Genomic DNA, 25,578 nt, shown 5'->3' with positions numbered 1-25,578 from the left:
TTAGCTTACACACCATGCTTAAAAGACATTTGAAATTCCTTAGCAAAACATGTAAGACTTTTCATGATTTAGATGCTGTATGTGTCTCCATTTTCATCTTTATTATTTTCCCAAATGTACCCAGTGACTAAACTATTTCTCATTGCCTATTCCAACATTGGGCTTGACCATGAGATCATGATCTGAGCTGAAATTGACAGTCAGACGCTTAACTGAGTCATCCAGGTGCCCCTAGACTTGGCCCTTTTTTATGAGTTTTAAAATAAATACAACATACATACTATATACACACATTTTCTAAAATGAAATTTACTTCTTTCATTTATATCTAAAACATACACAGCAGAACTAGGAGATGAAATTTAACATCCTCACACGTCAAATTCCTTACCTGATAAGCACTTCTATTAGAGACCATGCTCCTTTCATGCAAGTTGGGCACTGAAACAGCTCTAAGTAATATCGCGACATGGCTGGGGACTTCCAAGGAGGATGGAGGTGAAGAAGAGCTGACAATATATGAAAGTATCGGCCAGAGAATGTATCTATGTTATCCTATGATTTAAAAATAAACAAACAAATAAAACACTATAGCTAAAAGTATACTTTGACGAGTTACTTTAGTCAAAAATTGTAGTAACTCTGACCTAACTTTCTTGCCAAATATGTGTGTTTAGACAAAGGAGATCAATGGAAGTTATCATATTTAGTTAGTGAAATACTACAACTGAGAAAGGCACATTCTTAATATGTATTTATACATTTAGGTAATACCAGCTATTGAGACTTACATGAAATGTCCATTTAACTTTTCATGATTATAGTGAGATTAAGAGTTCTCAAATGTGACCTGAAAGGAATTAAAGGTATGAAGATTTCATGTAATAAGCTAGTTATCACCATTAGTCTGACATAGCTTCCACCTGTTATTTCTTCAAATTGGCACTGTGATAAAGAAAACAATTAGAAAGCTACCTTTGAAAAGCTGTTCTTACTAGCTTTCACAGTTTAAGGAATGTTTATTGTCTGTGTATACTGTGAATAAAAATAATTATCACTGTACAAATGCCTTTCTAGATCACTGTTGTCAGATTCTTACATTAAATAATTTACTGCCACAGAAAAAAAAAATCAGATAAATTTTTCCCAAAATTATCTTAGAGATTCCAAGAAAATAAATTAAATCAGAGTAGCACCTAGAAAATAATTTAAAAATAGAAATGGGCATCTAAGGTCTTGACCTCACTGGGGCCCCCTAGAGAGCTGATGCCCAGTTTTATAATCATTATGGGGGGAGATCCATGCTCCCACCTGGACACACACAGGAAAACAGGCTTTCACAAAAGTACTGGCTCTTAATTCCACAATGGGATTATTCAGAATGAACCCCTAATGGGGGATAGTCCTCCTCTCCCTTCTGTATCTTCTTCTTCATCAACCGTCCTGAACATGTACCCTCCTCCTCCAGAGTACTAGTAGAATATACTTCTTCCACTCCAAACCAGTCTCCGAGAGACTGCAGAATGACTCAGTTTCCTTGGTGCATCCATAAAACAGTTCACCCAGTGAAGACAAGGAAGATTACTAACAATGCTGCCCTGCTTTTTCTGACATCCTGCACCAGGTAATTGTGTTTTATAAATCTTATCATATAATCAGTATAATTTCACCTCCTGAATTTGGATGAATTCTGGGACACAACCAAGATCAGGCTGTAGACGTCTAAAGAAGGCCATGGACTAGATCCTGGTGATCTCATCAAGACAAATAACCCTGTGAGATGATCCTTTACACTCAATCAATCCTTGCTTTTGTGACACCCAGTCCCCACTGTGTAACTTCAAATTCCTATAAATTCATTAAGGTCCCATTTTGTCTCTCATTGCTGGGTTAGCTGTATTATGACAACTATCTAGTAAACTGTGAATTTTTAGTAAATGTTCTCTAGTAACTCCAAATACAAAATACACAAAAAAAACCCCACAAAAAACTAAAAAAGAAAGAAAGAAGAAATTGTAAGTGGGTATTGCATTTCCTATTAAAACAAGGGAAAAAATACTGAAAAGAGAAATTAACTGTAAATATATAAAAAATGAGAATGTTCATATTTTAACATTCTCTTAAAGATTATAAACTCTTAAGACTGCTCTTACCTGTAGAATGTTCTCTAGTAGAGTATGAAGAAGGCATACAGGGGGGATATAATGTGCTTGTAAAGAGGAAAGTTCCTCAATTGCTTCTTTAAAAAACTGCCCTTCTATGAGACTTTCAATTAAATTTAATATACCTCTGGGAAATTCAGCATTTTTAACCTAAAAAAAAAAAAAAAAAAAAGATTCTATGACTCAAAGAAGAAAAAAAAACTCTGGGAGTAAATTTTAAATTAGTAAGGAGATTTAAAATTTTCTCATCTTAAAATGAAGGTAATTCCTGTCCTCATGACTTCATAGGATTGTTATATGGTTCACAAAAAGATTATTTATACGAATGTGTTTTATAGCTACAGGGCACTACAAAAATACACATTATTACTTGATTTATGTATTATTCTCTGTTGCCCCAAATAGTAAGGGGAAATACTGTCACTAAAAGAAAATTTGAAAAGGCATTTGCAAAGTATGGCTGACAATGAGGAGACCTTAGGCAGAGCTACGATTATACATAGTTCTTTAGGGGCAAAATTATCTCTTGGTTTTCTTTTAAACATATAAGCTAACTATATCCATTAAGATATACTAAATATATTAAGAAGTCATCAAGCACAATATTTGCTATAGTGTCACAGAGTCACTCTGAGGATGCCCATTATATAAACTCTAAGAGTTCCATTCCCCTTGGTCAAAGTTTTTTTTTTTGGGGGGGGGGGTCAAAGTATTTTTAACAGCAAAAATAGCTACATTAAACTAGCAGAGAATTAAAATACTCTGAAAGACTACATGAAACAAATCTTAAAGGAGAGACTAATGATACAAAGGAAATAATATACTTTTAAAAATATTATACTGAAACTTTCATTTAGAAGTAGTAATTATGAGTTACAAAATGTGGTAACAGTGGTACATAACTCATCCATGATGAGCACAAGGTAAGTTTTTAATTCTTGTTATCAGTTTGTACTACCATATATAATTTTTTTGGAGCTTTGATAGAGTATTATTTTTCTTTTTCATTTCTGATTAGAGAAAGTACATTTCAAATTTGATAGGAGGCTCTGTTTTGCAGACATCACATTCCTTTATATCAAAGTAACTAAAAACATCAAAACACAAAGCTTATTTTTTTGACTCCATCACCACCCTAGTCCAAGCCCCTTACCTCAATATTGTACACTGGTTGTTTATCTATTCTAATGCAGCTGTATCTGATAGCCTATAAAACATCAACCATATTACCAAAATTAAGCATCTTTTTAGGTAGAAAATTACATTTCAGTGTACAAAAAATAAAACCTTGGGCAAACTTACATAATAGACCCAGGAGCACTTTAATAGTCATAATTGATCTGATACTGATACACATTTACTCAGACTAGTATCTTCCACTATTTTCAAGTAATAGCACACTCATGTGTGTGAACATGGTCTATTTTCTCTTTCTAAACTAACTTAAAAAATAAAGTCATTTTCATTTTGAAGACCTGAGGAGGTCTACTGTCCTTAGTATTTTAATAATTAGAAATATAAACAAGGAGAACATTTTGTATAAAAGTCCACAGAAGAAAAAAATGTGGTCATGTTTTCTATATAATAACATGTGGAATCTTCCTCTATTGTTTTAAAATACCTATAATTGTGTATTTACTTAAAAGATTATACTGCAAAAATATTTGTAACCAATAAAAAAAGAGACAATGTTCTGATTATATAAGGAGTTCTAGATACAATGATATAAAATAAGCTAATGGAAAACTGAAAAAGAATATAAGTAAGCAGGTGACAAAGACAGAAACATACAAATGGCAAGTGAGGGTATAAAATATGTTCAAACTTACTACTGCCAAAAGAAATACAAATTAGAACAACGATAAAGCTCTGGCTTCCACTCAGGATGTAGAAGCAAATACCCACAACCCTCTGGGTAAGGGAATGGAAAACAAAATCTTTACTCCTGAAAAAGGGAAAGAAAAGATCACGGTCCCAGATCATTAGCAATCCCCTACCACTGGGGGCAGGGCAAGATCACTGAAAAAGCCCCCCTCCCCGGCCAACCCTAAAGGGCTGCATAAGACTGAGGCTTACCCAGGACATCATAAAAGGGCCCCAATGTCAAATATCTGGCTAGCAAGCATTTTATTTTGCTTTTTAATTTTATTAATTTTTTTTTTAAGAGAGGGAGAGGAAAAGCAAGAGGGAGGGAGAGAGGGGTAAGGGACAGAGGGAGAAGTAGAGGGAGAAAAAAAATCTCTCTCTTGGATTGATCTCACAACCATGAGCCGAAATCAAGAGTTGGATGCTTAACCGACTGAGCCACCCAGGCGCCCCGAGCTAGCAAGCATTTAGCACCAAGATACAGCAGTCTAGACCCCCTGGATGGTTCAGTCAGTTAAGTGTCTGCCTCGGCTCAGGTCATGATTCCAGGGTCCTAGGATAGAGTCCCACATGGGGCTCCTTACTCAGCAGGGAGCCTACTTCTCCCTTTCCCTCTGCTGCTCCCCCTGCTTGTGCTCTCTCTTTGACAAATAAATAAAAACTTAAAAAAACAAACAAACAATTAGCTATCATTGTTGGGCACCTAGGTGGCTCAGTGGGTTAAGCCTCTGCCTTCAGCTCAGGTCATGATATCAGGGTCCTGGGATCGAGTCCTGCATCAGGCTCTCTGCTCTGCAGGTAGCCTGCTTCCTCCTCTCTCTTTCTGCCTGCCTGCCTGCTTGTGATCTCTGTCTGTCAAATAAATAAATAAAATCTTAAAAAAAAAAACGATACAGCAGTCTATAAACACCTAATTTATCTGTAGCTTCACTGAACTATAAACAGCAGAGAATTCAGCTTATTTATTAAATGTACAAATACATTTGTTCATAACAAATTAATAAATTGAGAAAATTTTAAGACACATTAAACATCATAATGAGTCATTACTGTTATTATTATATTTTGGTTCTACTAGAGAAGAATAGGAAACTATAGAAAATTTCAGTATGCCAAGTTCTACCTGAGCTCTATATATGTGCTTCCTTAACTCATTTTTTATTTCAGCAATATCCACATCTGTTCTGACATCCTTGGTTTTTGATTCTTTGGCACGATCAGCAAAAACAGAACTCTTCATTTCTTTCTGCATACATGTAGAAGTATTTTAGACAGTGTACTAAAGACAATATTACCACAAATGTTAAGTATCATAATAAACAACAGAATACAAGAAGAACACATTCATGCAGCATTAACTTCAACAAAGATCCTTATAATCATACTTTATAAAAATTATACAAGGAAATAAAAAGTTAAAAAAAAAAAGCAAACATTTTAATTTGGAAAGTTTTACCTAGGGTCATTTTCCTTTCAATCCCAAACTTTCCTTCCCCCAACCCCGTTGTTGCCATGGTCACATATTACATGATTCATTATTTATTTACCTTTATCATTTTTCTGAAGATCCTTCTGGATATATGCATATAAACATGCTGTGGTTTAGATAAAATCAAGTTATACTCTAGAATAATTAATTCAAGAAGGATCCCAATCAAAAGACAAGCTATCTTATTAAAAATGATCTGTATTATACCAGGGAAGAACAAGACAAAAACTAAAATTTAGATTAGAATGCATTACCCAAACTTTCATACACAGGCAGTCCTAAGGGATTTTTATTTTAGGAATTTTAGCCTCTTTTTTCAGAACCTTTATTTCTTTTTCATTTTTTGTGACATTCAGGCAAATCATAATACATTTGAATATCCTGATTATTAATTCAAATTTCCTTGTGTATGTATGTAAAAAATACTGTCTTTATAAAGTTAATTACAACATTAGTTATGAATATCACACCAGATCAACTGAAAACCATTTTTTTCAAGGTGTGCAGGTTATATTTGACACAGCAAGCAATTATAAAATAAGATTATATGTCTAGATTATATTATGGAAGCCAAAGAAAATGAACTGTTTAGCTTAGCTTAGAAAGTTTTACCTGATCTCTATATATGTGCTTTCTTGAGGTACTTTTAAGTTTGTTATGTTCAATGTCTTTCCTGGAATCTCTTTCATTTTCTTTTTTGCGTTTTTTCCTCAAAGTGTAACTCCTTTGAATATCTTCGTCCCTTTTCTTTATTTCTTTCTACAAGTATTCAGAACACCATTAAATCTCAACATGAATGACAGATGTTACAAAATCAAAAAAACCTCAAGAATATGACTTACAACACAAGTATACAACGTTAAAAAAATAATAGTTCTATCAAAAACAAAACCTCATCCATTGTTAAAGTTGGTAAAAATTAGTGAAACATTTTGGAACACAGCTGGGCATTACCTATTACAACCTAGCAAATCCACCCTAAGGAATATATCCTAATTTAGACAAACTCTTGTATATGTGCACCAAGAGTCGTGTAAGAGAACGCTCACATTGTTCATGGCACAACTATTCATAACTGCAAAAACCAAGCAAGCAAACACAAACCAAGAAAATGAAACCCAAATTTACTTATATCAGTAAGTAAAATGGTTAAAGATATAGTTGCAAATCAATAGATTAAAGATTATATATGCCAGTAAAAAAAAAAAAAAGCATGACTATGAACGCCATCAACTACAAAAAGTTTGTTAACGGGCAAAACTAAACAATATATTGCTAGAGATAAGGACATTGCTGGCAAAACTATAATGAAAAACAAGAAAACAACAAAAATGCCAAGATAGAGGTCACCCATGGGAAGAGAGATAAAAAGAGGATATAGTTTAGAGATGACAGAGTAGGCTCTTAAACTAGTAATGCTCTATTTCTTAACCTAGCTGGTGCATACATAACACTCTTTTATAGTCTTTAAAATTGTACACAAATGCCTTATAAACATTTCTGTAAACGTAATTCAGAAGGAACAATGTTATGAATATCATTACATTTGATAGACTTATCAAAGGGCTGAAAAATAGAAATCATTTTTCATTTGGAAGGTCTCACCTGACTTTTGCATGTGTGCCTTCTAAAGGTATCTCTCATTTTAACAAGTTTCAAATCTCTACTGGAATCCCTGAATTTTTCTTTTTTGTGACGTTCAGTCAAAAGAGAACTAACATTAACATCTTCATCATGATTTTTCATTTCTTTCTACATGTATGGAAGAAAACTTGAATTAGACTGTGGATGAACATAGCCTTAACACAACCAATGCAAGCCACAACAGAAAAACCCATTCAGGAAGGTAGGCTTTCTAAAACATACATACAAGATTAACCATAGTAAAGAGCCTTGAAATTGTATCACATCTTAGCTACATTAAAATGAAGCAGAGAAATGTAGATTTTTGTTCAGGAAGGTTTATATTGTGTTCACATATACATTTCATGTAGGTACTTTTATTAATCTTTCTTGGAATCTCTACTTTTTCCCCCCCTATGTGTCATACGATTAGTCAAAAACACAATTTCGTTTTTATTTTTCCAAAATTTCCAAAAATTTTTGAAGATTTTTATTAATTTACTTGAGAGAGATCGAGAGAGAGAGAGAGTGACCACAGAAGGAGAGAAGCAGACTCCCCACTAAGCAGAGAGCCCAATGGGGGGGCTCCATCCCAGGATCCCAAGATCATGACCTGAGCCAAAGGCAGATGCTCAACCAACTGAGCCACGCAGGTGCTCCTATTTTTCCAAATATTTCTAAAAATAGTTTTAGACTGTAGGCCAAATAGAATCTTGTGATTATTAGACATATCAGATAAAAACATCTCAAAAAATCTTTTCACAGGGGGCCTGGCTGGCTCAGTTGGTTGAGCAACTGCCTTTGGCTCAGGTCATGATCCTGGAGTCCTGGGATCGAGTCCTGCATCGGGCTCCCAGCTCCATGGGGAGTCTAATTCTCCTTCTGACCTTCTCCCCTCTCATGCTCTCTCTCACTCTCTCTCTAATAAATAAATGAAAGCTTAAAAAAAAAAAATCTTTTTACAGAACATAAAATTTTAATAAGGTTAAGGAGTATTAAAACCATACTGTTTATTCATTATACAAAGTTATATATGCATTATATATCATATATAGTATTATATTAGTTACAGGCATACAATATAGTGATTCAACAATTCTATACATTACTCAGTGTTCATCATGGTAAGTGTACTCTTAATCCCCATCACCTACCTCATCCATCCCCCCTACCGTCCCTCAGGTGACCATCAGTTCTCCATGATTAGGAGTCTGGTTTTTTGTACAAAGAAACTGATTTTTAAAAATAGAAATTTGTACCTGAATTTTAGTGTTATACAACATAAATTGATGTATTTTCATAATTCCCATATCTTTTGCATAATCTCCATTTGATTCTTTTTTCCATGTTAAAAAAAACGATTTTAGTAACTCCCATCATTTTACATTCCTTTCTGAAAGTCAAAATTTTTATACTGTGGCTTATGATGCATTTTTCTCAGACAGATTAGCTCAAAAAGCCTCTTGTTAAGCTGGGTGGCTCAGTCTGTTAAAGGTCTGACTCTCAGTTGTGACCCTTGGTTTCGGCTCAGGTCAGCTCAGGTAGTGATCTCAGAATCACTGTGTGCCTGCGGGAAATCTGCTAGTTTCCCTTTTCCTTCCCCTCTGCACCCCCCACCTCACGTGCCCTCTTTCACTCTCGAATAAATCTTTAAAAAAATTTAGTTTGGGGGTGCCTGGGTGGCTCAGTGGGTTGAGGCCTCTGCCTTCGGCTCAGGTCATGGTCCCAGGGTCCTGGGATCGAGCCTCGCCTTGGGCTGTCTGCTCAGCAGGGAGCCTGCTTCCTCCTCTCTCTGCCTGCCACTCTGCCTACTTGTGATCTTTGTCTGTCAAATAAATAAATAAATCTTTAAAAAAGAATATTTAGTTTAGACTAAGTAATAATAATAGGCCAGTGATCTGGTAAATCAAATAGTCTATTTCATAAAGCACAGTATGAAATTGAGCATAATTAAACATTAGCTATTCTAGGGTAGAAGTAATAATGCCTTTTTTTGGTTGCCGCTATTTGAAAAGTTTTATACAAGAGCCACATATATGCTTTCTTTTTTTTTTTTTTTAAAGATTTTATTTATTTGGCAGAGAGGCAGGCAGAGAGAGAGAGGGGGAAGCAGGCTCCCTGCTGAGCAGAAAGCCTGACATGGGGCTCGATCCCAGGACCCTGGGATCATGACCTGAGCCGAAAGCAGAGGCTTTAACCCACTGAGCCACCCAGGCGCCCCCATATATGCTTTCTTAATCTACTTTTCATTGGTTCAAGTTCAAAGTCCTTCCTGTTTGTTTTTCTTATTAAATCAAAATAGAATTCATTTGTATCACTTAAAAAATTTGTTCAATATGCAGCAAAATACTAGACTTTAGATCATGAATCATGAATATACATAATTGCTGAAAGAGAAGAATCCTTTATAAGAAATACATTTATGTTAAACATCAAGGGAATTATAAGTAATTCTCATGTGTTGAAAATGCACTACACATTAGGAACTGTGTGTTCTTATATGCATATATGTGTTATTTCAATAAAGTCTCAAAAACTGGGACATATGGCAATATCTTGAACAAGCCCAAATCACAGATAATAAAAACACAGAGCTGGGTTCAAATACTAGCTCTGATTTCAAAATTCGTGTAATTTCTACCAAATGCTCCCCCAAAATAATGATGTAAGAACCAGAAATGTACATTTTTTTATTTTTGCCCATAAAGTTTTACCTGGGTTCTACACATGGTCTCTTTTAAGGCACCTTTCATTTTAAGAAATCCCTTATCTTTCCAGAAATCTTTGCTTTTTTCCTGATTGCTGTGTTTATTCCAAACAGAATGGATCTGGGAATCTTCATCATTCTGAATTTCTTTCTGTGTGTATATATAAATGGTTCAGACAATCAATTAAGTATAATATCAACAACATGTACTTTACATTATCCAACATTATCTAACTGCAAAAGAAGGTAAAATTCCTCCTCCTAAATAAAGTTATTAAATGGTAGTAAATTCTTTCAAGGAAAATAATTCAAAACAAAGGTCCTGAATAACAAAGTGATTTCTGTGTATCTTCAAAAAATATAATGCTTTGTTGGCCTAGTAACAATCAAGCCTTTTCATGAATAATCATGAACAGCAATATTTTACCTCATTCCAGTCCAAGTTAAAGGCACAATATAGATAAAAGTAAGTTTCAGATTCGAGTACTTCTGATTATTTTTCAGGTTTTTACCGATAAGACTTCTCATCTGCAAGTCTACTACATACACAGAGGAAAAGAGGCCTAAAAGAAGAATTCACAGCTCTTATTTTACTTGAATAGCAATAAACAATTATTTTTGCCTAACTCTATCTCAAATATTTAAATTTTTCTTGCCAAGAAAAACAAACTGAATTCTAAACCACCTACCAATGATGTTTAAGACATCTGCATATGTACCTATATATAGAATTCTAAAAGTTCAGCAAAATAGAGATGGAAGTAAAAATGAGTTCATGACATATACTACAATGCACTTAAGGAATGGTATTCAGAGATTCATTATCTTTACAAAGAAATGAGAGAATCACTGTCCTCTTAGGCAACAGTTATGATATAAACTGAAATGTGTAAGGCCTATGGTGCATCTTTGGTTCCCTTTCACCTGTACTGGGATTCCTATGTAGATTTGAGGGTCTTTTGGCAGGCTGCAATCCTCCAATCAAAAAACAATTCCTGAGAGTACTTCACTGACTTTCTTTTTATTCAAGAAAGTAAAACTAAAAACTAAGAAAAATGAAGAACTTTCCTTCTTCCTATTCCAGGCATCAAAGAAAGAATTACTCTGAATGTACAAACCATAATTATTGTTAAGGACTACTTGAAGTGGGATAAAAGTGACTTTCTAGCTTTAAATTTAAAACTGATTGACAATGGGAGGATACATCCTTACAGCCCAGAGCATTAAGAAAGGTCTAAAATACAGAATGAATTAATCCCACATAGATTTCAGTAATCTAGTATGATCCAGTAAAGCAAAAGAACATTCCATTAACTAGGCAAGAACATACTGTTTTCTAATCTTAGATATATTTACTTATATATCCATTTCAAGATGTTAGATATTGACCTGTGAAATAAAATGTACAAAGCAAGTATCTTACCTAAATTAACTAATTAAAAACCATAACCTGACAAATGAGGACATTTGGAAGCTTTTTAGAATATATTTCTTATAGAGTTAAATGATCGATATGTATTTTTCTCCAAATCACTAATACTCTAATTGAATACTTTAATGAAATATATAGGAAGTATTTTCTTTTTTTTTTTTTTTAATTTTTTTTTAAAGATTTTTATTTATTTATTTATTTGACAGAGAGAGATCACAAGTAGACAGAGAGGCAGGCAGAGAGAGAGAGAGAGAGAGAGAGAGGGAAGCAGGCTCCCCACTGAGCAGAGAGCCTGATGCGGGACTCGATCCCAGGACCCCGAGATCATGACCTGAGCCGAAGGCAGCGGCTTAACCCACTGAGCCACCCAGGCGCCCCGGAAGTATTTTCTTTATCTGTAAATATTCGTTGCTTATTCCTTATTTCTTTTAAAAAAATTTTTGTAATTTTTTTTTTATTTCAAAGAGAGAGAGAGAGAGAGAGAGAGAGAGCACACGAGTGAGCAAACATAAGAAGCAGACTCCTTCCTGAGTAGGGAGCCCAAGGTGGGGCGCGATCCCAGGACGCTGGGATCATGACCTGAGCCTAAGGCTTAAGTTGCTTAAGCAACTGAGCCGCCCAGGCACCCCTCTTATTTCTCATTTTATAAATATTTCTTTGGTGCCAACTATATACTAGGCATTGTGTTAAGTGTTTGTCTCCTATATGACCTAGGAAAAAAAGGCCATGTCTAGTCTCTCTTACATAGTGAAATTTTGTGTTCCAAATAGATGACCAAAGCCTACTTATCAGTAAATTATTCTATTATCTAGGAGTAGAGTAGCATAGCGTGGCAATGACAGTCGGCCTGGCTTCTGATTCAGATATTTGATGGGGTTTATTGTTTTACACTACATATAGAGAGACTCTGGTCCCTGAGTCTTTTTCCTTGATTCTGCCATGGCATTCACCACACAATTCATGACACAGAATACAAAATCAGAGAGGAAGGAAAGAGTGCTCTACATGGTTCTTAGCTAGTATCCAAACCCTGATTCTTAAATGGTATCTGAAGGTCTTAAGATTTACTATTAGTTATGGCACTGTCAACAGCATTAGGTATTTTTAACTACCCAGAAAGAGACCAGGTGAATATCAAGGTTACCTGCTAATACCCCTACAAACGCAAGGTTACCTACTAATAACCAAATGTGTATAGGAAAGGGCATTTGAGGAGAGAAGTCTTAAATTTTACTCAGTACTTGACCATAAATTTTTGGCCTAACACATATCAGTTGCAAGAACATGGGCAAATACTTGAAGCTGATTGTACTTCATTTTGCCAACTATAAAATGAGGCTATAATACATATACACAAGAATATGATGTTTTATTAAAATAAGGTTAAGGGTATAGAAGAGTGCCTGGCTGGCTTCATCGGGAGAGCATGCAACTCTTAACCTTGGGATGTGAGTTCAAGCCTCATGTTGGGTGTACAAAGAAAGGAAGGACAGAAGGGTGGGATGGAAAGGAAAGAAAAGAAAGATAAGTAAACAGAGAGATTGATTAAGGGTGCATAATGCTTAGCAGAGAGCCTGGCACATAGTAATCACTCAATAAATATTAGTCCACAGTAACAATTGTAATAGTTCTCACAACAACCAAAATAAGATAGTATTAACTTCTATGTACAAAGGAAGAAATTCAGTCTCAGGATAGAGGACTTTCCTGTGCTCAGAAAACTAATCAATTATAAATCTGGGTCACAAATCAGTTGATCTGCCATTAAAAAAAATGAATGTTCTCTTCTATCATTCCTACTGTATTTAAGATGTTTCTGCAGTTCAATTTTTTTTAAAGATTTTATTTATTTTATTTGACAGACAGAGATCACAAGTAGGCAGAGAGGCAGGCAGAGAGAGAGAGAGAGGAGGAAGCAGGCTCCCTGCTGAGCAGAGAGTCCGATTCGGGGCTCGATCCCAGGACTCCGGGATCATAACCTGAGCCGAAGTCAGAGGCCTTAACCCACTGAGCCACCCAGGCGCCCCACTGCAGTTCAATTTTAATTTTCTTTCTTAGGCAGACAGTCAAAAGAAGTTTTAAGTAATCCTAAGTATCCTCCTTTTTTGGGGAGCAAGGCCTTCCTTGGGCCAAACAACTGAGATACATTAGTCATTTGTTCCTCTACATTCCTGTACCTTACATTTGAATTTGCCAATGCACAATACACACTAAATTAAGTTTCTGTGTTCTGTTTTCACCACGAAATAGTAAGCACCTTGAAGCCTGACATGTGGTCTTACTCATTTTGCCTAGTGCATAGCATCGTGCCTGGTACATCAAAAGTCTTCAATAAATATCTATAAACCTGAACTAAATGGATTCCTAATTCTGTTACTCAGGAGCTCTCTTAAAAAAAAAAAAAAAAGAGTATAAGCAAAAAAGTATAAGCAGGTTAAACAAAACTTTTTTTTAAACAATTGCTTGTTATTTTTAACTCTGTCATCTTACACGGCAACTCTCAGAGGATACTTCAGAATCCATCTAATGAGGAATGTGATATGCTGTATGCCGAAGTGGTAAAAGAAAAGAAAGACATTACCATAAAGTTAACTATTTTCTTCTCAGAAGTTATCACAAAATGCCTTCCTTTTTGGAATGTAGTTATGAACTCCCAGCTGCCTAATCCAGAATTCATAAAACAATGTATTCTAAAACAAATGTAAGTTATAGAGTATCTGCTTTTACTTGATATACTATTGCTGCCCTCCAATATTTCAGCAACTGAATTTGAATGCCATCAAATTACTGCAATAAAATAAGACTATGGATAAAGTATATCATAGTTTATACTTTATTCATTTGTTTCCATAGAAAAAAAGAAAATTCGGGTATTTTTACTAATCTAGTCAAGAATGGCTTTCATTCTATTAACAGTTAAACTGTTCAGATACGTAGATCACATAGGAGGCTTTTGGCAGCAAGTAATAGAAAACCAACTCAAAGTAATGTAAATAATATGGATGTTTTATTACCTCACAGCATGGTAATGTGGTCCAGTGCTAAGACAGGTTTCAGGGTTGGCAAAGTATCTTTGCAAGGATTCACATTGTGTGTCTACATTTTGCTATCTACAGGGTTGGTTTCATCTTGAGGATGCTTCCCCTTATGGTCAAAAATTGGCTGCTAGTAATAATTAGATTACATTCTCCCATGTTCTTATCTAATAGGAGCCAGGCTGCCAGAGGCTATCTCTTCAGAAGGATGAAGAAACTTCCCAGAACTTCTTACATATTACTCTTCATCTCCCACAGATCAGAACTGATTGACATGCCCATTCCAAGACCCATCGTTGTCAAAGGCAACAAAGGCAACAAGATCTTCTATAGTCCAAGCAGATCCATCCCCTGAAATAAGGTCATATTTCCAATCTACATTGCTGCTACTCAGTACGGAAAGGTAACTACAGAACGATGTATTATATCTACTCTTGGAAGACTCAAAGAAATTTCATAATTTCTCTATTAATTTAACACAAAATGAGAACTCATATGCCAGGCTTTATGCTAGATTATTCAGATATAACTATGGAAAAGAGAGGTATCATCCTCATGACACAGTCCTTTTGGTTTAGATGGGGAAAACAGATTTTAACCATGTAATCAGCCAGTTGATTCCTTAAAGAGGCATCATTATAACTGGAATTTGAATGATGAACAGAAGGCAGGCAGGCACAGAGGGTGAGAGTACTGGGGAGGACCTTTCCAGGGAGAAAAATTAGCTTTTGAGAAGACACTGAGATAGGAAGTAGCTTAGCCTGTTTAAGAAATTGGGAGAAGGCAATTTTGTTATATTATAGTTGAGCACAGAAAAAAATTGAGCAGGATACACCTGAAAGGCAAGACTGACAAGAATTCTGTGGGGAACTTTAAAGCCATGTTGGAGGTTTAGGACTTTATCCTAAAAGCAATGGGAAGCCACTGGAGAGTTTAAGGAGGACAGTGACAAGATTAGAATTGTTTTACACAGAACATTTTGGATACTCCTTCTGAATGATGTAGAATAGACTAGAGAAGAAAAAGGTAAGAGTAATTAGTACACTATCAAGAGTTAAAAGGTAGAGAGCACTTAAGAGTCTATTTCAGGAGGGCAGAGGAAAGATGATGAACTCAGTATGATGTTAATATAGGAAGAGGGAAGCACTGTGATTTGAGTGATATATAAGATGATAAAATCAAGGGGACTTGACTGACAAAATGTGGGGAATAAGGGAGAGGAAGGTTTCAAGGGTTATTAACAGGTCTCTACATAAGTTAGATAAAAGGTTATAGCATCTATTGAGATGGAAACATTTAAGGAGTCAGTTTTTCCTACAAGATCAAGGTGGCGTTTTTAGACATACTAAGGTTTCTCTACCTTGAGTGACCCTTCTTAAAAATTCTTTTATTTCCAAGCTTTGCGCAGTGGCAGTATCGTAGCCAATGAGGTTTATCCGAGGCGCGATTATTGCCTTATAAAAGAAAAATTCTTTTATTTCCAGAGAATTTCTTCTAGGACTGTTCCCATTCAAACAACTTAAGTGGTCTTTGTACCAAATGGGAAAAAAGAGGTAGAGTAACAGGACAGGAAAATATTTCTAAATCCTTACAAAAAAAGATTTAGAAAGACTTATTTCTAAATCTTTTTTTCCATGGGAAAAATACCTACAAATTCTTAAATCACACCATGGTCCACTGCTATTTTATTTATACTCTGACATAAAATGCTAAAATTAGTTTGTAGTAAACATCACTAAAACATAGAAAATTAAAATAGAGACTCAAAAATAAGACATTTTAAATTCAACAAGCAAGCTTCTTCCATATTTATTAGAAATATTCTCAAATATTTAAATAATTGAAAGCAACTGCCTTTAAAAATATGTCACTTTAATTATAGCTGACCTTTGAAGAACGTGGGGATTGGGGCACCAATACCCCCCCAGTCTAAAATCTACATATAACTTGTAGCCCTCCCCCAAAACTTAATAGCCTACTGTTGACCAGAAATCTTAGCAATAGCTGAAAAACATATTTTATATATGGATTACATACTCCATTCTTATAATAAGGTAAGCTTAAAAAAAGAAAATGTTACTAAGAAAATCATGAAAAAAGAATAGATTGACAGTATTGTACTGAATTATTAAATCTGTTTATAAGTGGATGCATACAGTTCAAAGATCAACTACACTTCTAATCAATGCATTTTTAAACTTTAGAACATATTTTAATTTTTAACATATTTCACAGTATGGATATTCTATAAACACTAAAAATTGTTTTTTACTTATTTTACTTACCTCTAAAAGAAAATCCCCTAGATACTGAATTGGATAAAATGGAGCCTTAAAATGGTCTTTTTCTTGCTCAGCCTTGATTCTTGCATTACTGGCAATCACATGAGTTATTCCACTTGGTGAACTTTTTGGTAAAATAACATTTGCTTTTCCAGCCTCCAGAACTCTAAATAAAAATTAAGAGTACAAAAAGTACTTTAAAAAAAAAAGCATATTCAGTCAAATTATCTAAATCAATTACTTCCTAGGAGTAGGCGTGGAACTTTCTGAAAGAATTAAGTCCCCCTGGGTTGAGTGCCATGGAGAATAACTACTGCAGTGATTTCTTAAATTATAACTTGCTCAGAGAAGATTTTAAAGAAATCATGCTCTTCTGTTTACCCATTTCTTGATACGGAAAGACTTTTAAAGAATCAAGCATGTTGAATTTATTCCTTAAGGAAAAAATCACCTCCATAAGCCAAAAGAATAATGAAAGAAGTTTAGGAAAGTAGCTACTTCAGAAGGCAACCACCTCCAAGGAGATCATTCTAAACTACAGAAAAGGAACTACAGTTGCCAGCATTCTTATAAAAAATTAATTCTTGATTAACTAACTTTTGACATCCCAAAAGTTTCATGAAAGTTCTGTGGCTGCTTAGGATTTAGAAAGTCACAAGAGAACACTATTATCACTTAACATTAAGAAAAAGCCAAATGATCTATAATAGCTAAACTTTTCACAAACCCATCAGAGAACAAATGTAATAACCAACCAAGAAACTTAACTTCCCTAAGAGTGATAATGATAAGCCCCTTTGTGAAGAGACTGGATACTCAAAAAACTATTTCATTTTGCCAGGGTGCAGGAGAGAAGTAGCTGTCATAAAAGTAGGTAAAACTGTAACAAATTTAAGGGCCAAAGGCAAGTACCATGACCATTTATAATATCTGGGAGTCACTGATTCAAGGATATCATTTGAAACCTCTTTGCCTCAGTAGTCATGAAAAAGATTAAGGGCAGAGAAGATTCCCTACTGGGTAGCACAAGTGGGCCAGTGAGGACCAGCTGCCTACCAAGAGATAGACATTAAACCTGGTCCACTTCCCCGGATCCTTCGCTCATATGAAGAAAATGTCCTAAGTTATTTGGGTAAAGTCTTAATATACTTTTAGAATCAAGGAAAAGATGCACTGCTTCTGTTGGGAGAACATAAGTAAAATCTATGTGCCCTGAGAAAGGGGCAGGAAAACCTCCTGCTGCATCGCCCAAAAAAGGATATACCGTCTCTGGACGAGGGATAAAGGCAAAATCCATCTGTCCCTGGACAAGGGGCAAAAGAAATGCCACTCAAACATAGGTTTCTGCATCAATACAAAGGAGAAATCTAACACTGGGGCAGAGGCTGGAAACGGTCTCTTGCCAAAACCCTGCCCACAGATACAAAGCAGAATTTGGCTGTCACGGGTAACTGAGACACAAGTACTGAGAAAGTGCCAACCCCAGAGAACAAGAACACAAAGAATGTTTAAGACTGAAGTCTACCAGCAGAACCAAAACACACCTTACTCTTAGCCTCAAACTAGAGAGGAGTAACAAGCAAGAGAGGAAGAGAATGACAAGACAGTCCTCCTGTGACCCACCCATGCAGGGACTACGGAAAGCTGACAGTGAAGCAAAAACACCGGGGCGCCTGGGTGGCTCAGTGGGTTAAAGCCTCTGCCTTCGGCTCGGGTCATGATCTCAGGGTCCTGGGATCGAGTTCCGCATCGGGCTCTCTGCTCAGCAGGGAGCCTGCCTCCTCCTCCTGTCTCTCTCTCTGCCTGCCTCTCTGCCTACTTGTGATCTGTCTGTCAAATAAATTAAAAAAAAAAAAAAAATCTTTAAAAAAAAAAAACAAAAAAAACAAGAACCAGGCCAAGCACAAAGAAACTGTACTCAACTGCAGGAGTAACCAGAAAGGATGCACTGAAGGTATCTATAGCACTAACAAAATCCAAAACCTGCTCAAAAACTGACAAGATTAACTAACTGCTTTACAGAAAAAAGTAAGCCCATTTTTGGACATAAATATTTATTTGAGCCTCCACTGATCTAAATGTGAAATCTATACATGCAAGAAAATAATACAAGACATACACAAAAGGAAAGAAACCAAACCACTGTCAAGAGATAGAGGAATATAAAGCACATTTGCTAAAATTATCAGAAAGTGATTTTTAAATAACTATGACTGAAATGTTTGAAGCTACAAAGGAAAAAACTGAATAAATTGCATTAAGAGATCAGGAACTGAGTACATAAAAATGGTAGAAACAAAAGTTACGATATCAAAGAATAATCTCTTTGACAGGCTTAAGAATAGACTGCATGCAACTGAGGATGGAATCAATGAACTTAATGATAGGTCAACAGAAATTATCCAACTGGAACAAAAAATGGGAAGAAAGTTAAAAACAAAACAAAACAGAACATACAAAAACTATGGAAAAGAATTGGCCTAAAACACAGGTAATAGAGCACAGGAAAAAGAAGACAATAGAATTTAAAACATAATGGCTCAGAATTTCCCATAATTAATAAAAGATAAAAAGCCACACACCCAAGGTCAGAAACTCCATGCAAATAACATGAACAAATAAGTAACAGATAATACGTAAGACACACACACACATTTGGATACATTATCAAACTGCTAAAAACCACAGGTAATATCTTAGTTTTTTTTTTTTTTTTTAGATTTTATTTATTTATTTATTTGACAGAGAGAGAGAGAGAGATCACAAGTAGGCAGAGAGGCAGGGAGAGAGAGAGGCAGGCAGAGAGAGAGGGGGAAGCAGGCTCCCCACCGAGCAAAAAGCCCGATGCGGGGCTCGATCTCAGGACTCTGGGGCCATGACCTGAGCCAAAGGCTTTAACCCACTGAGCCACCCAGGTGCCCCAATATCTTGTTTTTAAGATTTTAATTTCCAATTGTTCATTACTAGCATATAAAAAAATTGTAATTTTTATGTAATGACTTACTACTCTGCCATCCTGCTGAAATCAATAATTACTTCTAATAGCTTTTCTGGATAAATTACTTAGTATTTAGCCATATCTTTGGAAATAAAGATAATTACTTTTATTTCTTTCTATCTAATTCTATGTTTCTTATTTATTTTCTTTGCCTTATTGTACTGTCTAGTACCTCTAGTAAAATGCTGAATAGAAAAGGTTAGAGTGCAGGACACCTGGGTGGCTTAGTCAGTTAAGTGTCCAACTATTGATTTCAGCGCAGGTCATGACCTCAGTGTCTTGAGATTGAACCCCATGCCAGGCTCTGAACCAGGGGTGGAGCCTGCTTAAGATCCCCACCCTCAAATACCGGAGCTCTCGCTTTCTCTTAAAAAAAAAAGAAAGAAAAGAAAAGGTCAGAGAGAGCAACCATTTCTTAATTCCTAATTATGGAAGAAAAAAAAAATCCATGATATTAAATTTATGTATTTTTACAGTTGTCAGTTGCTCAGACTGAAGACACAAAAATTCTTAACAAAATATTTGCAGACAGAATCTGTAATTATTAAAAATGGTAATATACTATGAAGAAGTACAGTTTATCTCAGGAATACAAGTTTGGTTTAACATTTAAAATTCATCAAAATAATTTACCATATTAACAGAATAAAGGAGAAAAGCGAATAATCTCAACAGATGCACATAAAAACATTCAAAGCAATCAATCCATTTATAATTGCATCCCAAAACATGAAGTGCCTAGTATTAAACTTAGCAAAATATGTACTAGATTTATATAGTGAAAACTAATACATTAATGGCAGAAATTAAAGACCTGAAGAGATAAGGAGTCTATAAATAGGACAACTTGACATTGTTAAGACCTCAATTCTCCCCAATTTGACCTATTGATTCAATACAATTGCAATCAAAACCTGAGCTTGCTTTGTTGTAGACATTGACATAGTGGTTCTAAAACGTATATGGAAATACAGAAATTCCAAAATCACCAAAACAGTTTTGAACAACACAAAGTTAGGAGGCTCACCCAACCTGTAAGATTTCAAGACTCATTATAAAACTATAGTAACCAAAACTATGTGCTTTTAGTATAAGGTAGACAGATACCAATGCAGTAAGAAGCCCAGAAATAGACCACACAAATATACTCAAGTGATTTTTGGACAGTAGCACCAAAGTAATTGCATAGCAATTGAAACCTTGCATATTGCTAGGAGGAAATGTAAAATAGTACAACTACTTCAGAAAACAGTTTGGCATTCCCTTATAATGTTAAATACACAACTGCCATCTGAGCCAGGAATTTCATTCTTGGTATTTACCAGAGAAAGAGGAAAACAAATATACATGAAGACTTGTACTCAAATGTTCAGAGCAGCTTTATTTATATTAGAATAAGAGAAAAAAAAACCAAAAAAATGAAAACAAAAAACAAATGTCTATCAATGGGTGAATAAACAGTGATACATCTGCAAAATGGAATACTACTCAGCAAGAAAAAGGAACAAACTCCTAAAACACACAGTAACCTGGATGAATCTCAGAAGTAATGAGTTAAGCAAATGAAACTATATCAAAGGAGTATATACAGAATAATTCCATTTACATGAACTTTAAAGAAAAGATAAATCTATTGTATGGTGACAGAAAGGAAATCAATGGTTGTCTTGTATTGGTAGGCACTAATAAATGTGTAATGACAAGAACATTGTAAGATTACATAAATGTTGCAGATCTTGACTGTAGTGTGGGGGTGGTAAAACAGGCATATAAATTTGTTCAAATTTATCAAAATGTATAGTTAAAATATGTGCATTTTACTTGCCTATAAATTATACTTCTATAAAGGTGACAAAGGGCCTTTGCAGCCCCCTAAAAGTCATTGCAGTCTCAGAATATAGTTTACCAAATAATAATTATTTTAAAAATATGATGTAAAAGTTAGAAAGAAATGAAATAATGAAGGAAGAATTATGAATCATGAAGACTGCACCATATGAACTGGGGAAAAAAGGCTTTGTGATAAATACTTATAAAAATTTAAAATTGCTTCAAAAATGAAAACAAAAATCTTCCAAGTTTTTTTTTTATTTTTCTTGAGTTAAAAAGAATTAACATGGAAAGTTAAACAGAGACCCAAGAATAATTTAAAGCAATACAATAAAGTAGATTTTTATTCTATTAGACACATATACTTAATTAAGTACAGAATCACTTAACTCAGAGATTAGAGCAAATCACCATGGCTCATTTGGATGAAATCAATAATTTCAAAGAAAGACAGGTATTCAAGTAAAGCAAAAATTTTTTTTCTAGTCATTGCTTAGCTTTTATGAGATCTCATCTTACCTTACAAGAGAATCACTTCGTTTATCAGCTCTAACAAGGAGAACAACTTTCCACCTGTGGAAGGCTCCTGGGGCACCAGTGCGTTTCAGTTCTTCACGCCATCTTTTAGGTGCAGATTGCATTTGAGGAGAATAATGGGAGTCTTTTTCAATTTTGTAGCCCCATTCATAAGTTGTTTCATCAAGCCATCTGCCACTTTTGGCACTATGAATTATGTAGTCCTTAGTTAGTACCCACTTTCCTAGAAAGTAAATCAACTGTCAGTCACAGAAGAACTTTGGTTCTAATGAATGCTCAACAATAAAGACCAAATATCAAATAAAGTTTGACCTTCATCATCATGAGATTCTTAGGCTACAATGCTAATTTATCTTGGGATTATGTTTTTTTCCCCCAAATTTTTGGTAGAGGTCTACGATGTCACTGAACATTGTATGTAACCTTTCCCATAATGATTCTAAATCTAAACATTCCTAAATACAAATTTAAGACTTAGTAAAATAAATGTGGTATTACTAAAGCTATGTCTACTATTATTATAGTTTTGGCTGAGATTTATATTATTCTTCTTATGCTAACAACTGTAATTATGTTTACTCAATGTTACACTTTGTAAAACAAGTTTATTGAGCTAGGGAATTTTTCAGAATATCTAATAACATTCTGTAGTTCCTTTATCTGGGAATTGCTAATTTTTCTCAAGCAGGGACAATATATGTTTTTCTTTGTGGAGATAATAATAAATCCAAGTATCTTTCTGGCATATTACTCTAAAAAATAACAAATTTACTGCATTAAACATATATATTTTTGGACAAACAGTGAACTAATGATATGCTAGCTCAATCACAGTAGAAGAAACTATAAAAGAAACATCAAGGGTGACAGAGAAGGGAAGACACTAAGTCCTAATCTGGGTTTATGGAATTTAAAATCTTAGAAAAACACAATAGGGTGGTCACTGCTTCATAGCATGTATGGGAAGGGATACAGTAGAAGGAGAACAAAAACAGATTCTTTCCAACGACAGATCAAAGAAAACAAATTTGCTGAGAATAGCTGAGATTTTGGCAAAAGCATTTTTTTTAAGGGGGGGCATTGTTGTACCCAGCTTTTCTGTTAAAAATTTTTTTCTGATATAAAACACTTACATTAAATCTTTGGTTGAGTAAGTATTCCTGCCTCTTTGGCAAATTTTCATGTGTTACAAAGTTTTACTTAGAAAACTTAGACAAAAAATTCATAACAAATATTTTCAGAAATATATTCAGATAAAACCACATTTATGTTTGATATAATAATAATACTATCTATCTTTAGGAGATTAAGGTAATTCTTTTTTAACATGAAGGTTTTTTTTTTTCTCCCCAAAGGAGAAAGGTAGTTAATTTACCTGCTGCACAAGCTGCTAAAAACTTTTCACTCTTACACAGGCGTTCAGCTATAAGATGTGTACAATTTTTGTACTTCTAGAAGGAAAAATGCAAATGAAAAAAATGTTACTAAGGTAAGATTTCCTTTACAGCACATTTACTTTATTCTTATATCAAGAGGGTATTTTATCATTCTTGGACCAGTATTATTTTTCAAGTCTATCTTGAATATTTTTTAAGTTTTTGCACTCACCTCACTCTTAATAAAAGTGCAATCTAGTTTTAAAAGCAATTTGCCTAGAGCTTCCTTTTCTTCCATCTTAAATCCTGTCATTTGGATGATATGCTTTGGAGCACCATCTTCCATCTAACATAAATACACAAAAAGAAGATAACACATGTTAAAGGTAATATTCACAGGATTGACATTTTTTCTTAACAATGAGTATTAAAATTAAAAAAAAGATTTAATGAATTAAACATATAAGGCTTTATTATAAATACCAATGTTAAGACTGCTTATATGCAATAGAAATTGGTTTATCAGGTTATCTTCCCAGGGTGCCTGGGTGGCTCAGTCAGTTAAGCAGCCAACTCAATTTCAGCTCAGGTCATGATCTCTTAGAGTCCTGGGATTGAGCCCTGAGTTGGGCTCTCCACTCAGCGGTGACTCTCCTTGAGGATTTTCTCTCTCCCTCTGCCCTATAACTCACATGCTCTCTTTCTCCCTCAAAAATTAATAAAACGTAAAAAAAAAAAAAGTTATCTTCCCAAAATGTGACGGTAAAGAGATTTTTTTGGGTGGTTTGAAAATTGAATGTTTGTGTTTCTGTTACTTGACACTAAAACACACTGATGAATACAATTCTTCAGAAAGGATTATTTACATAAATATTAGCATAATAATACTAAATTCATTTTAAAAGCACCTTTTTGCTAAGAGCTTCTGAAACAAGTACACTGTGGACAATGAAATCTAATCAAACTTTATAACAATTTTTAAAATATTTCTGGACAGGGGAGCCTGGGTGGCTCAGTGGGTTAAGCCTCTGCCTTCGGCTCAGGTCATGATCCCGGGGTCCTGGGATTGAGCCCGGCATCGGGCTCTCTGCTCAGCGGGGAGCCTGCTCCCCCCCCCCCCCCCCCGCTGCCTGCCTCTCTGCCTACTTGTGATCTCTGTCAAATTAATAAAAAAAAAAATCTTAAAAAAAATAAAATATTTCTGGACAAATATTGAAGAGTACCTAAAAGTCATTACAGAAGTTGATAGAACTCCTATTCCCAAAGCATTTACACCAAATAACTTAGGATACGAGGCACACTTAATGAATCTGGATTCTACTCCCAATCTACATTTCTTAACTCTGCTATACGTTAATTTTATCACCTATAAAGTAGACTGAAAAAAAATCAGTTTTCAAATTTATGTAAATAGAGACCTTAATCCATATACAAATGTAGTTCATAAAGCACTTGTACTTGAAGTGGCACATTTATTAAGCAAGAAAGACAACACCTCACAGTATTTTTAATGAGAATACAGGGTTTTGTTTGTTCACATGACATTAGAACTTCAGAACTGATAGCATTTTAAAGAAAATCTAGTTTCTTTCTAGATGGGGAAAAACAGGGACTTCAGAAATTGGTAATTTTCCATTCTCTAACAATTTTGTCATTACAGCTGTAGAACAGTGTTTAATTAATGCTAAAGAGCAAAAGCAGTTGACCTCTTTAAAGGTAATTAAAATGAAACTAAAAAACCATACCTGTTTGAGCTCAGGAATTGTAACAGACAATTGGTGACAAGTGTTAACACAGAACCGGACAAGTTCATAAAGAGTTCTTTACAGAAATTCTATTGTCAAAGACCAAATATATAGAGATAGATACAAAAAACATATGAAGTACATACATATATGTGTTTATGTAAAAACTAAGATTCATTTTTGAGTAAAACCTCAATGAAAGTTTCACTATGAACAGTTTAAAGCATTACTCAGGGTTAAGATGAACTTTATTTCCTTTCCTTAAGGCTTCTACGAGGAGTAACATCAGCTAACAGTACATCAGCTTTCTCTACCCTTCATCACCCCTTGATTTGGGAGAAGTTACCTGAGAACACTAAATGGATATGCTTTGTTAGATAGAGCTGCATACTTGCAAAGACAGCTCATAGTAATGCTTTCTGACATGTCCTAAGAAGAATAGTAGTCCTGCAGGCTCTTGAGTAAATGAATTCAGAGATTATGTATTAAAAAGCAC

General features: G+C 34.8%; 1 protein-coding gene and 1 pseudogene across 3 annotated transcripts in view; one reads left to right on the top strand and one right to left on the bottom strand.

The window, feature by feature from the left end:
- The window catches only part of SLF1 (SMC5-SMC6 complex localization factor 1), a 77,523-nt gene that overhangs the window by 43,904 nt on the left and 8,041 nt on the right, over positions 1–25,578 (bottom strand). The window contains exons 2-12 of one of the 3 annotated variants that reach the window (XM_047731570.1): positions 23,570–23,683; positions 23,337–23,412; positions 21,944–22,184; positions 16,600–16,762; positions 9,855–9,998; positions 7,123–7,269; positions 6,130–6,276; positions 5,152–5,274; positions 3,316–3,369; positions 2,154–2,312; positions 392–555 (exon numbers count right to left, since the gene is read on the bottom strand). In XM_047731570.1, coding sequence (XP_047587526.1) covers positions 392–555; positions 2,154–2,312; positions 3,316–3,369; positions 5,152–5,274; positions 6,130–6,276; positions 7,123–7,269; positions 9,855–9,998; positions 16,600–16,762; positions 21,944–22,184; positions 23,337–23,412; positions 23,570–23,683 — 1,532 coding nt within the window. The remainder of the gene's footprint in view (positions 1–391; positions 556–2,153; positions 2,313–3,315; positions 3,370–5,151; positions 5,275–6,129; positions 6,277–7,122; positions 7,270–9,854; positions 9,999–16,599; positions 16,763–21,943; positions 22,185–23,336; positions 23,413–23,569; positions 23,684–25,578) is intronic. The other 2 variants (XM_047731572.1, XM_047731571.1) reach the window with 2 other exon arrangements.
- On the top strand, positions 15,711–15,825 carry LOC125101372 (uncharacterized; annotated as a pseudogene).

This window comes from Lutra lutra, chromosome 5 (genome assembly GCF_902655055.1).
Source record: "Lutra lutra chromosome 5, mLutLut1.2, whole genome shotgun sequence".
Classification (NCBI taxonomy): Eukaryota; Metazoa; Chordata; class Mammalia; order Carnivora; family Mustelidae; genus Lutra; species Lutra lutra.
The sequence above is the reverse complement of the archived record's forward strand: the minus strand, read 5'-3'. Positions and strand labels throughout refer to the sequence as shown.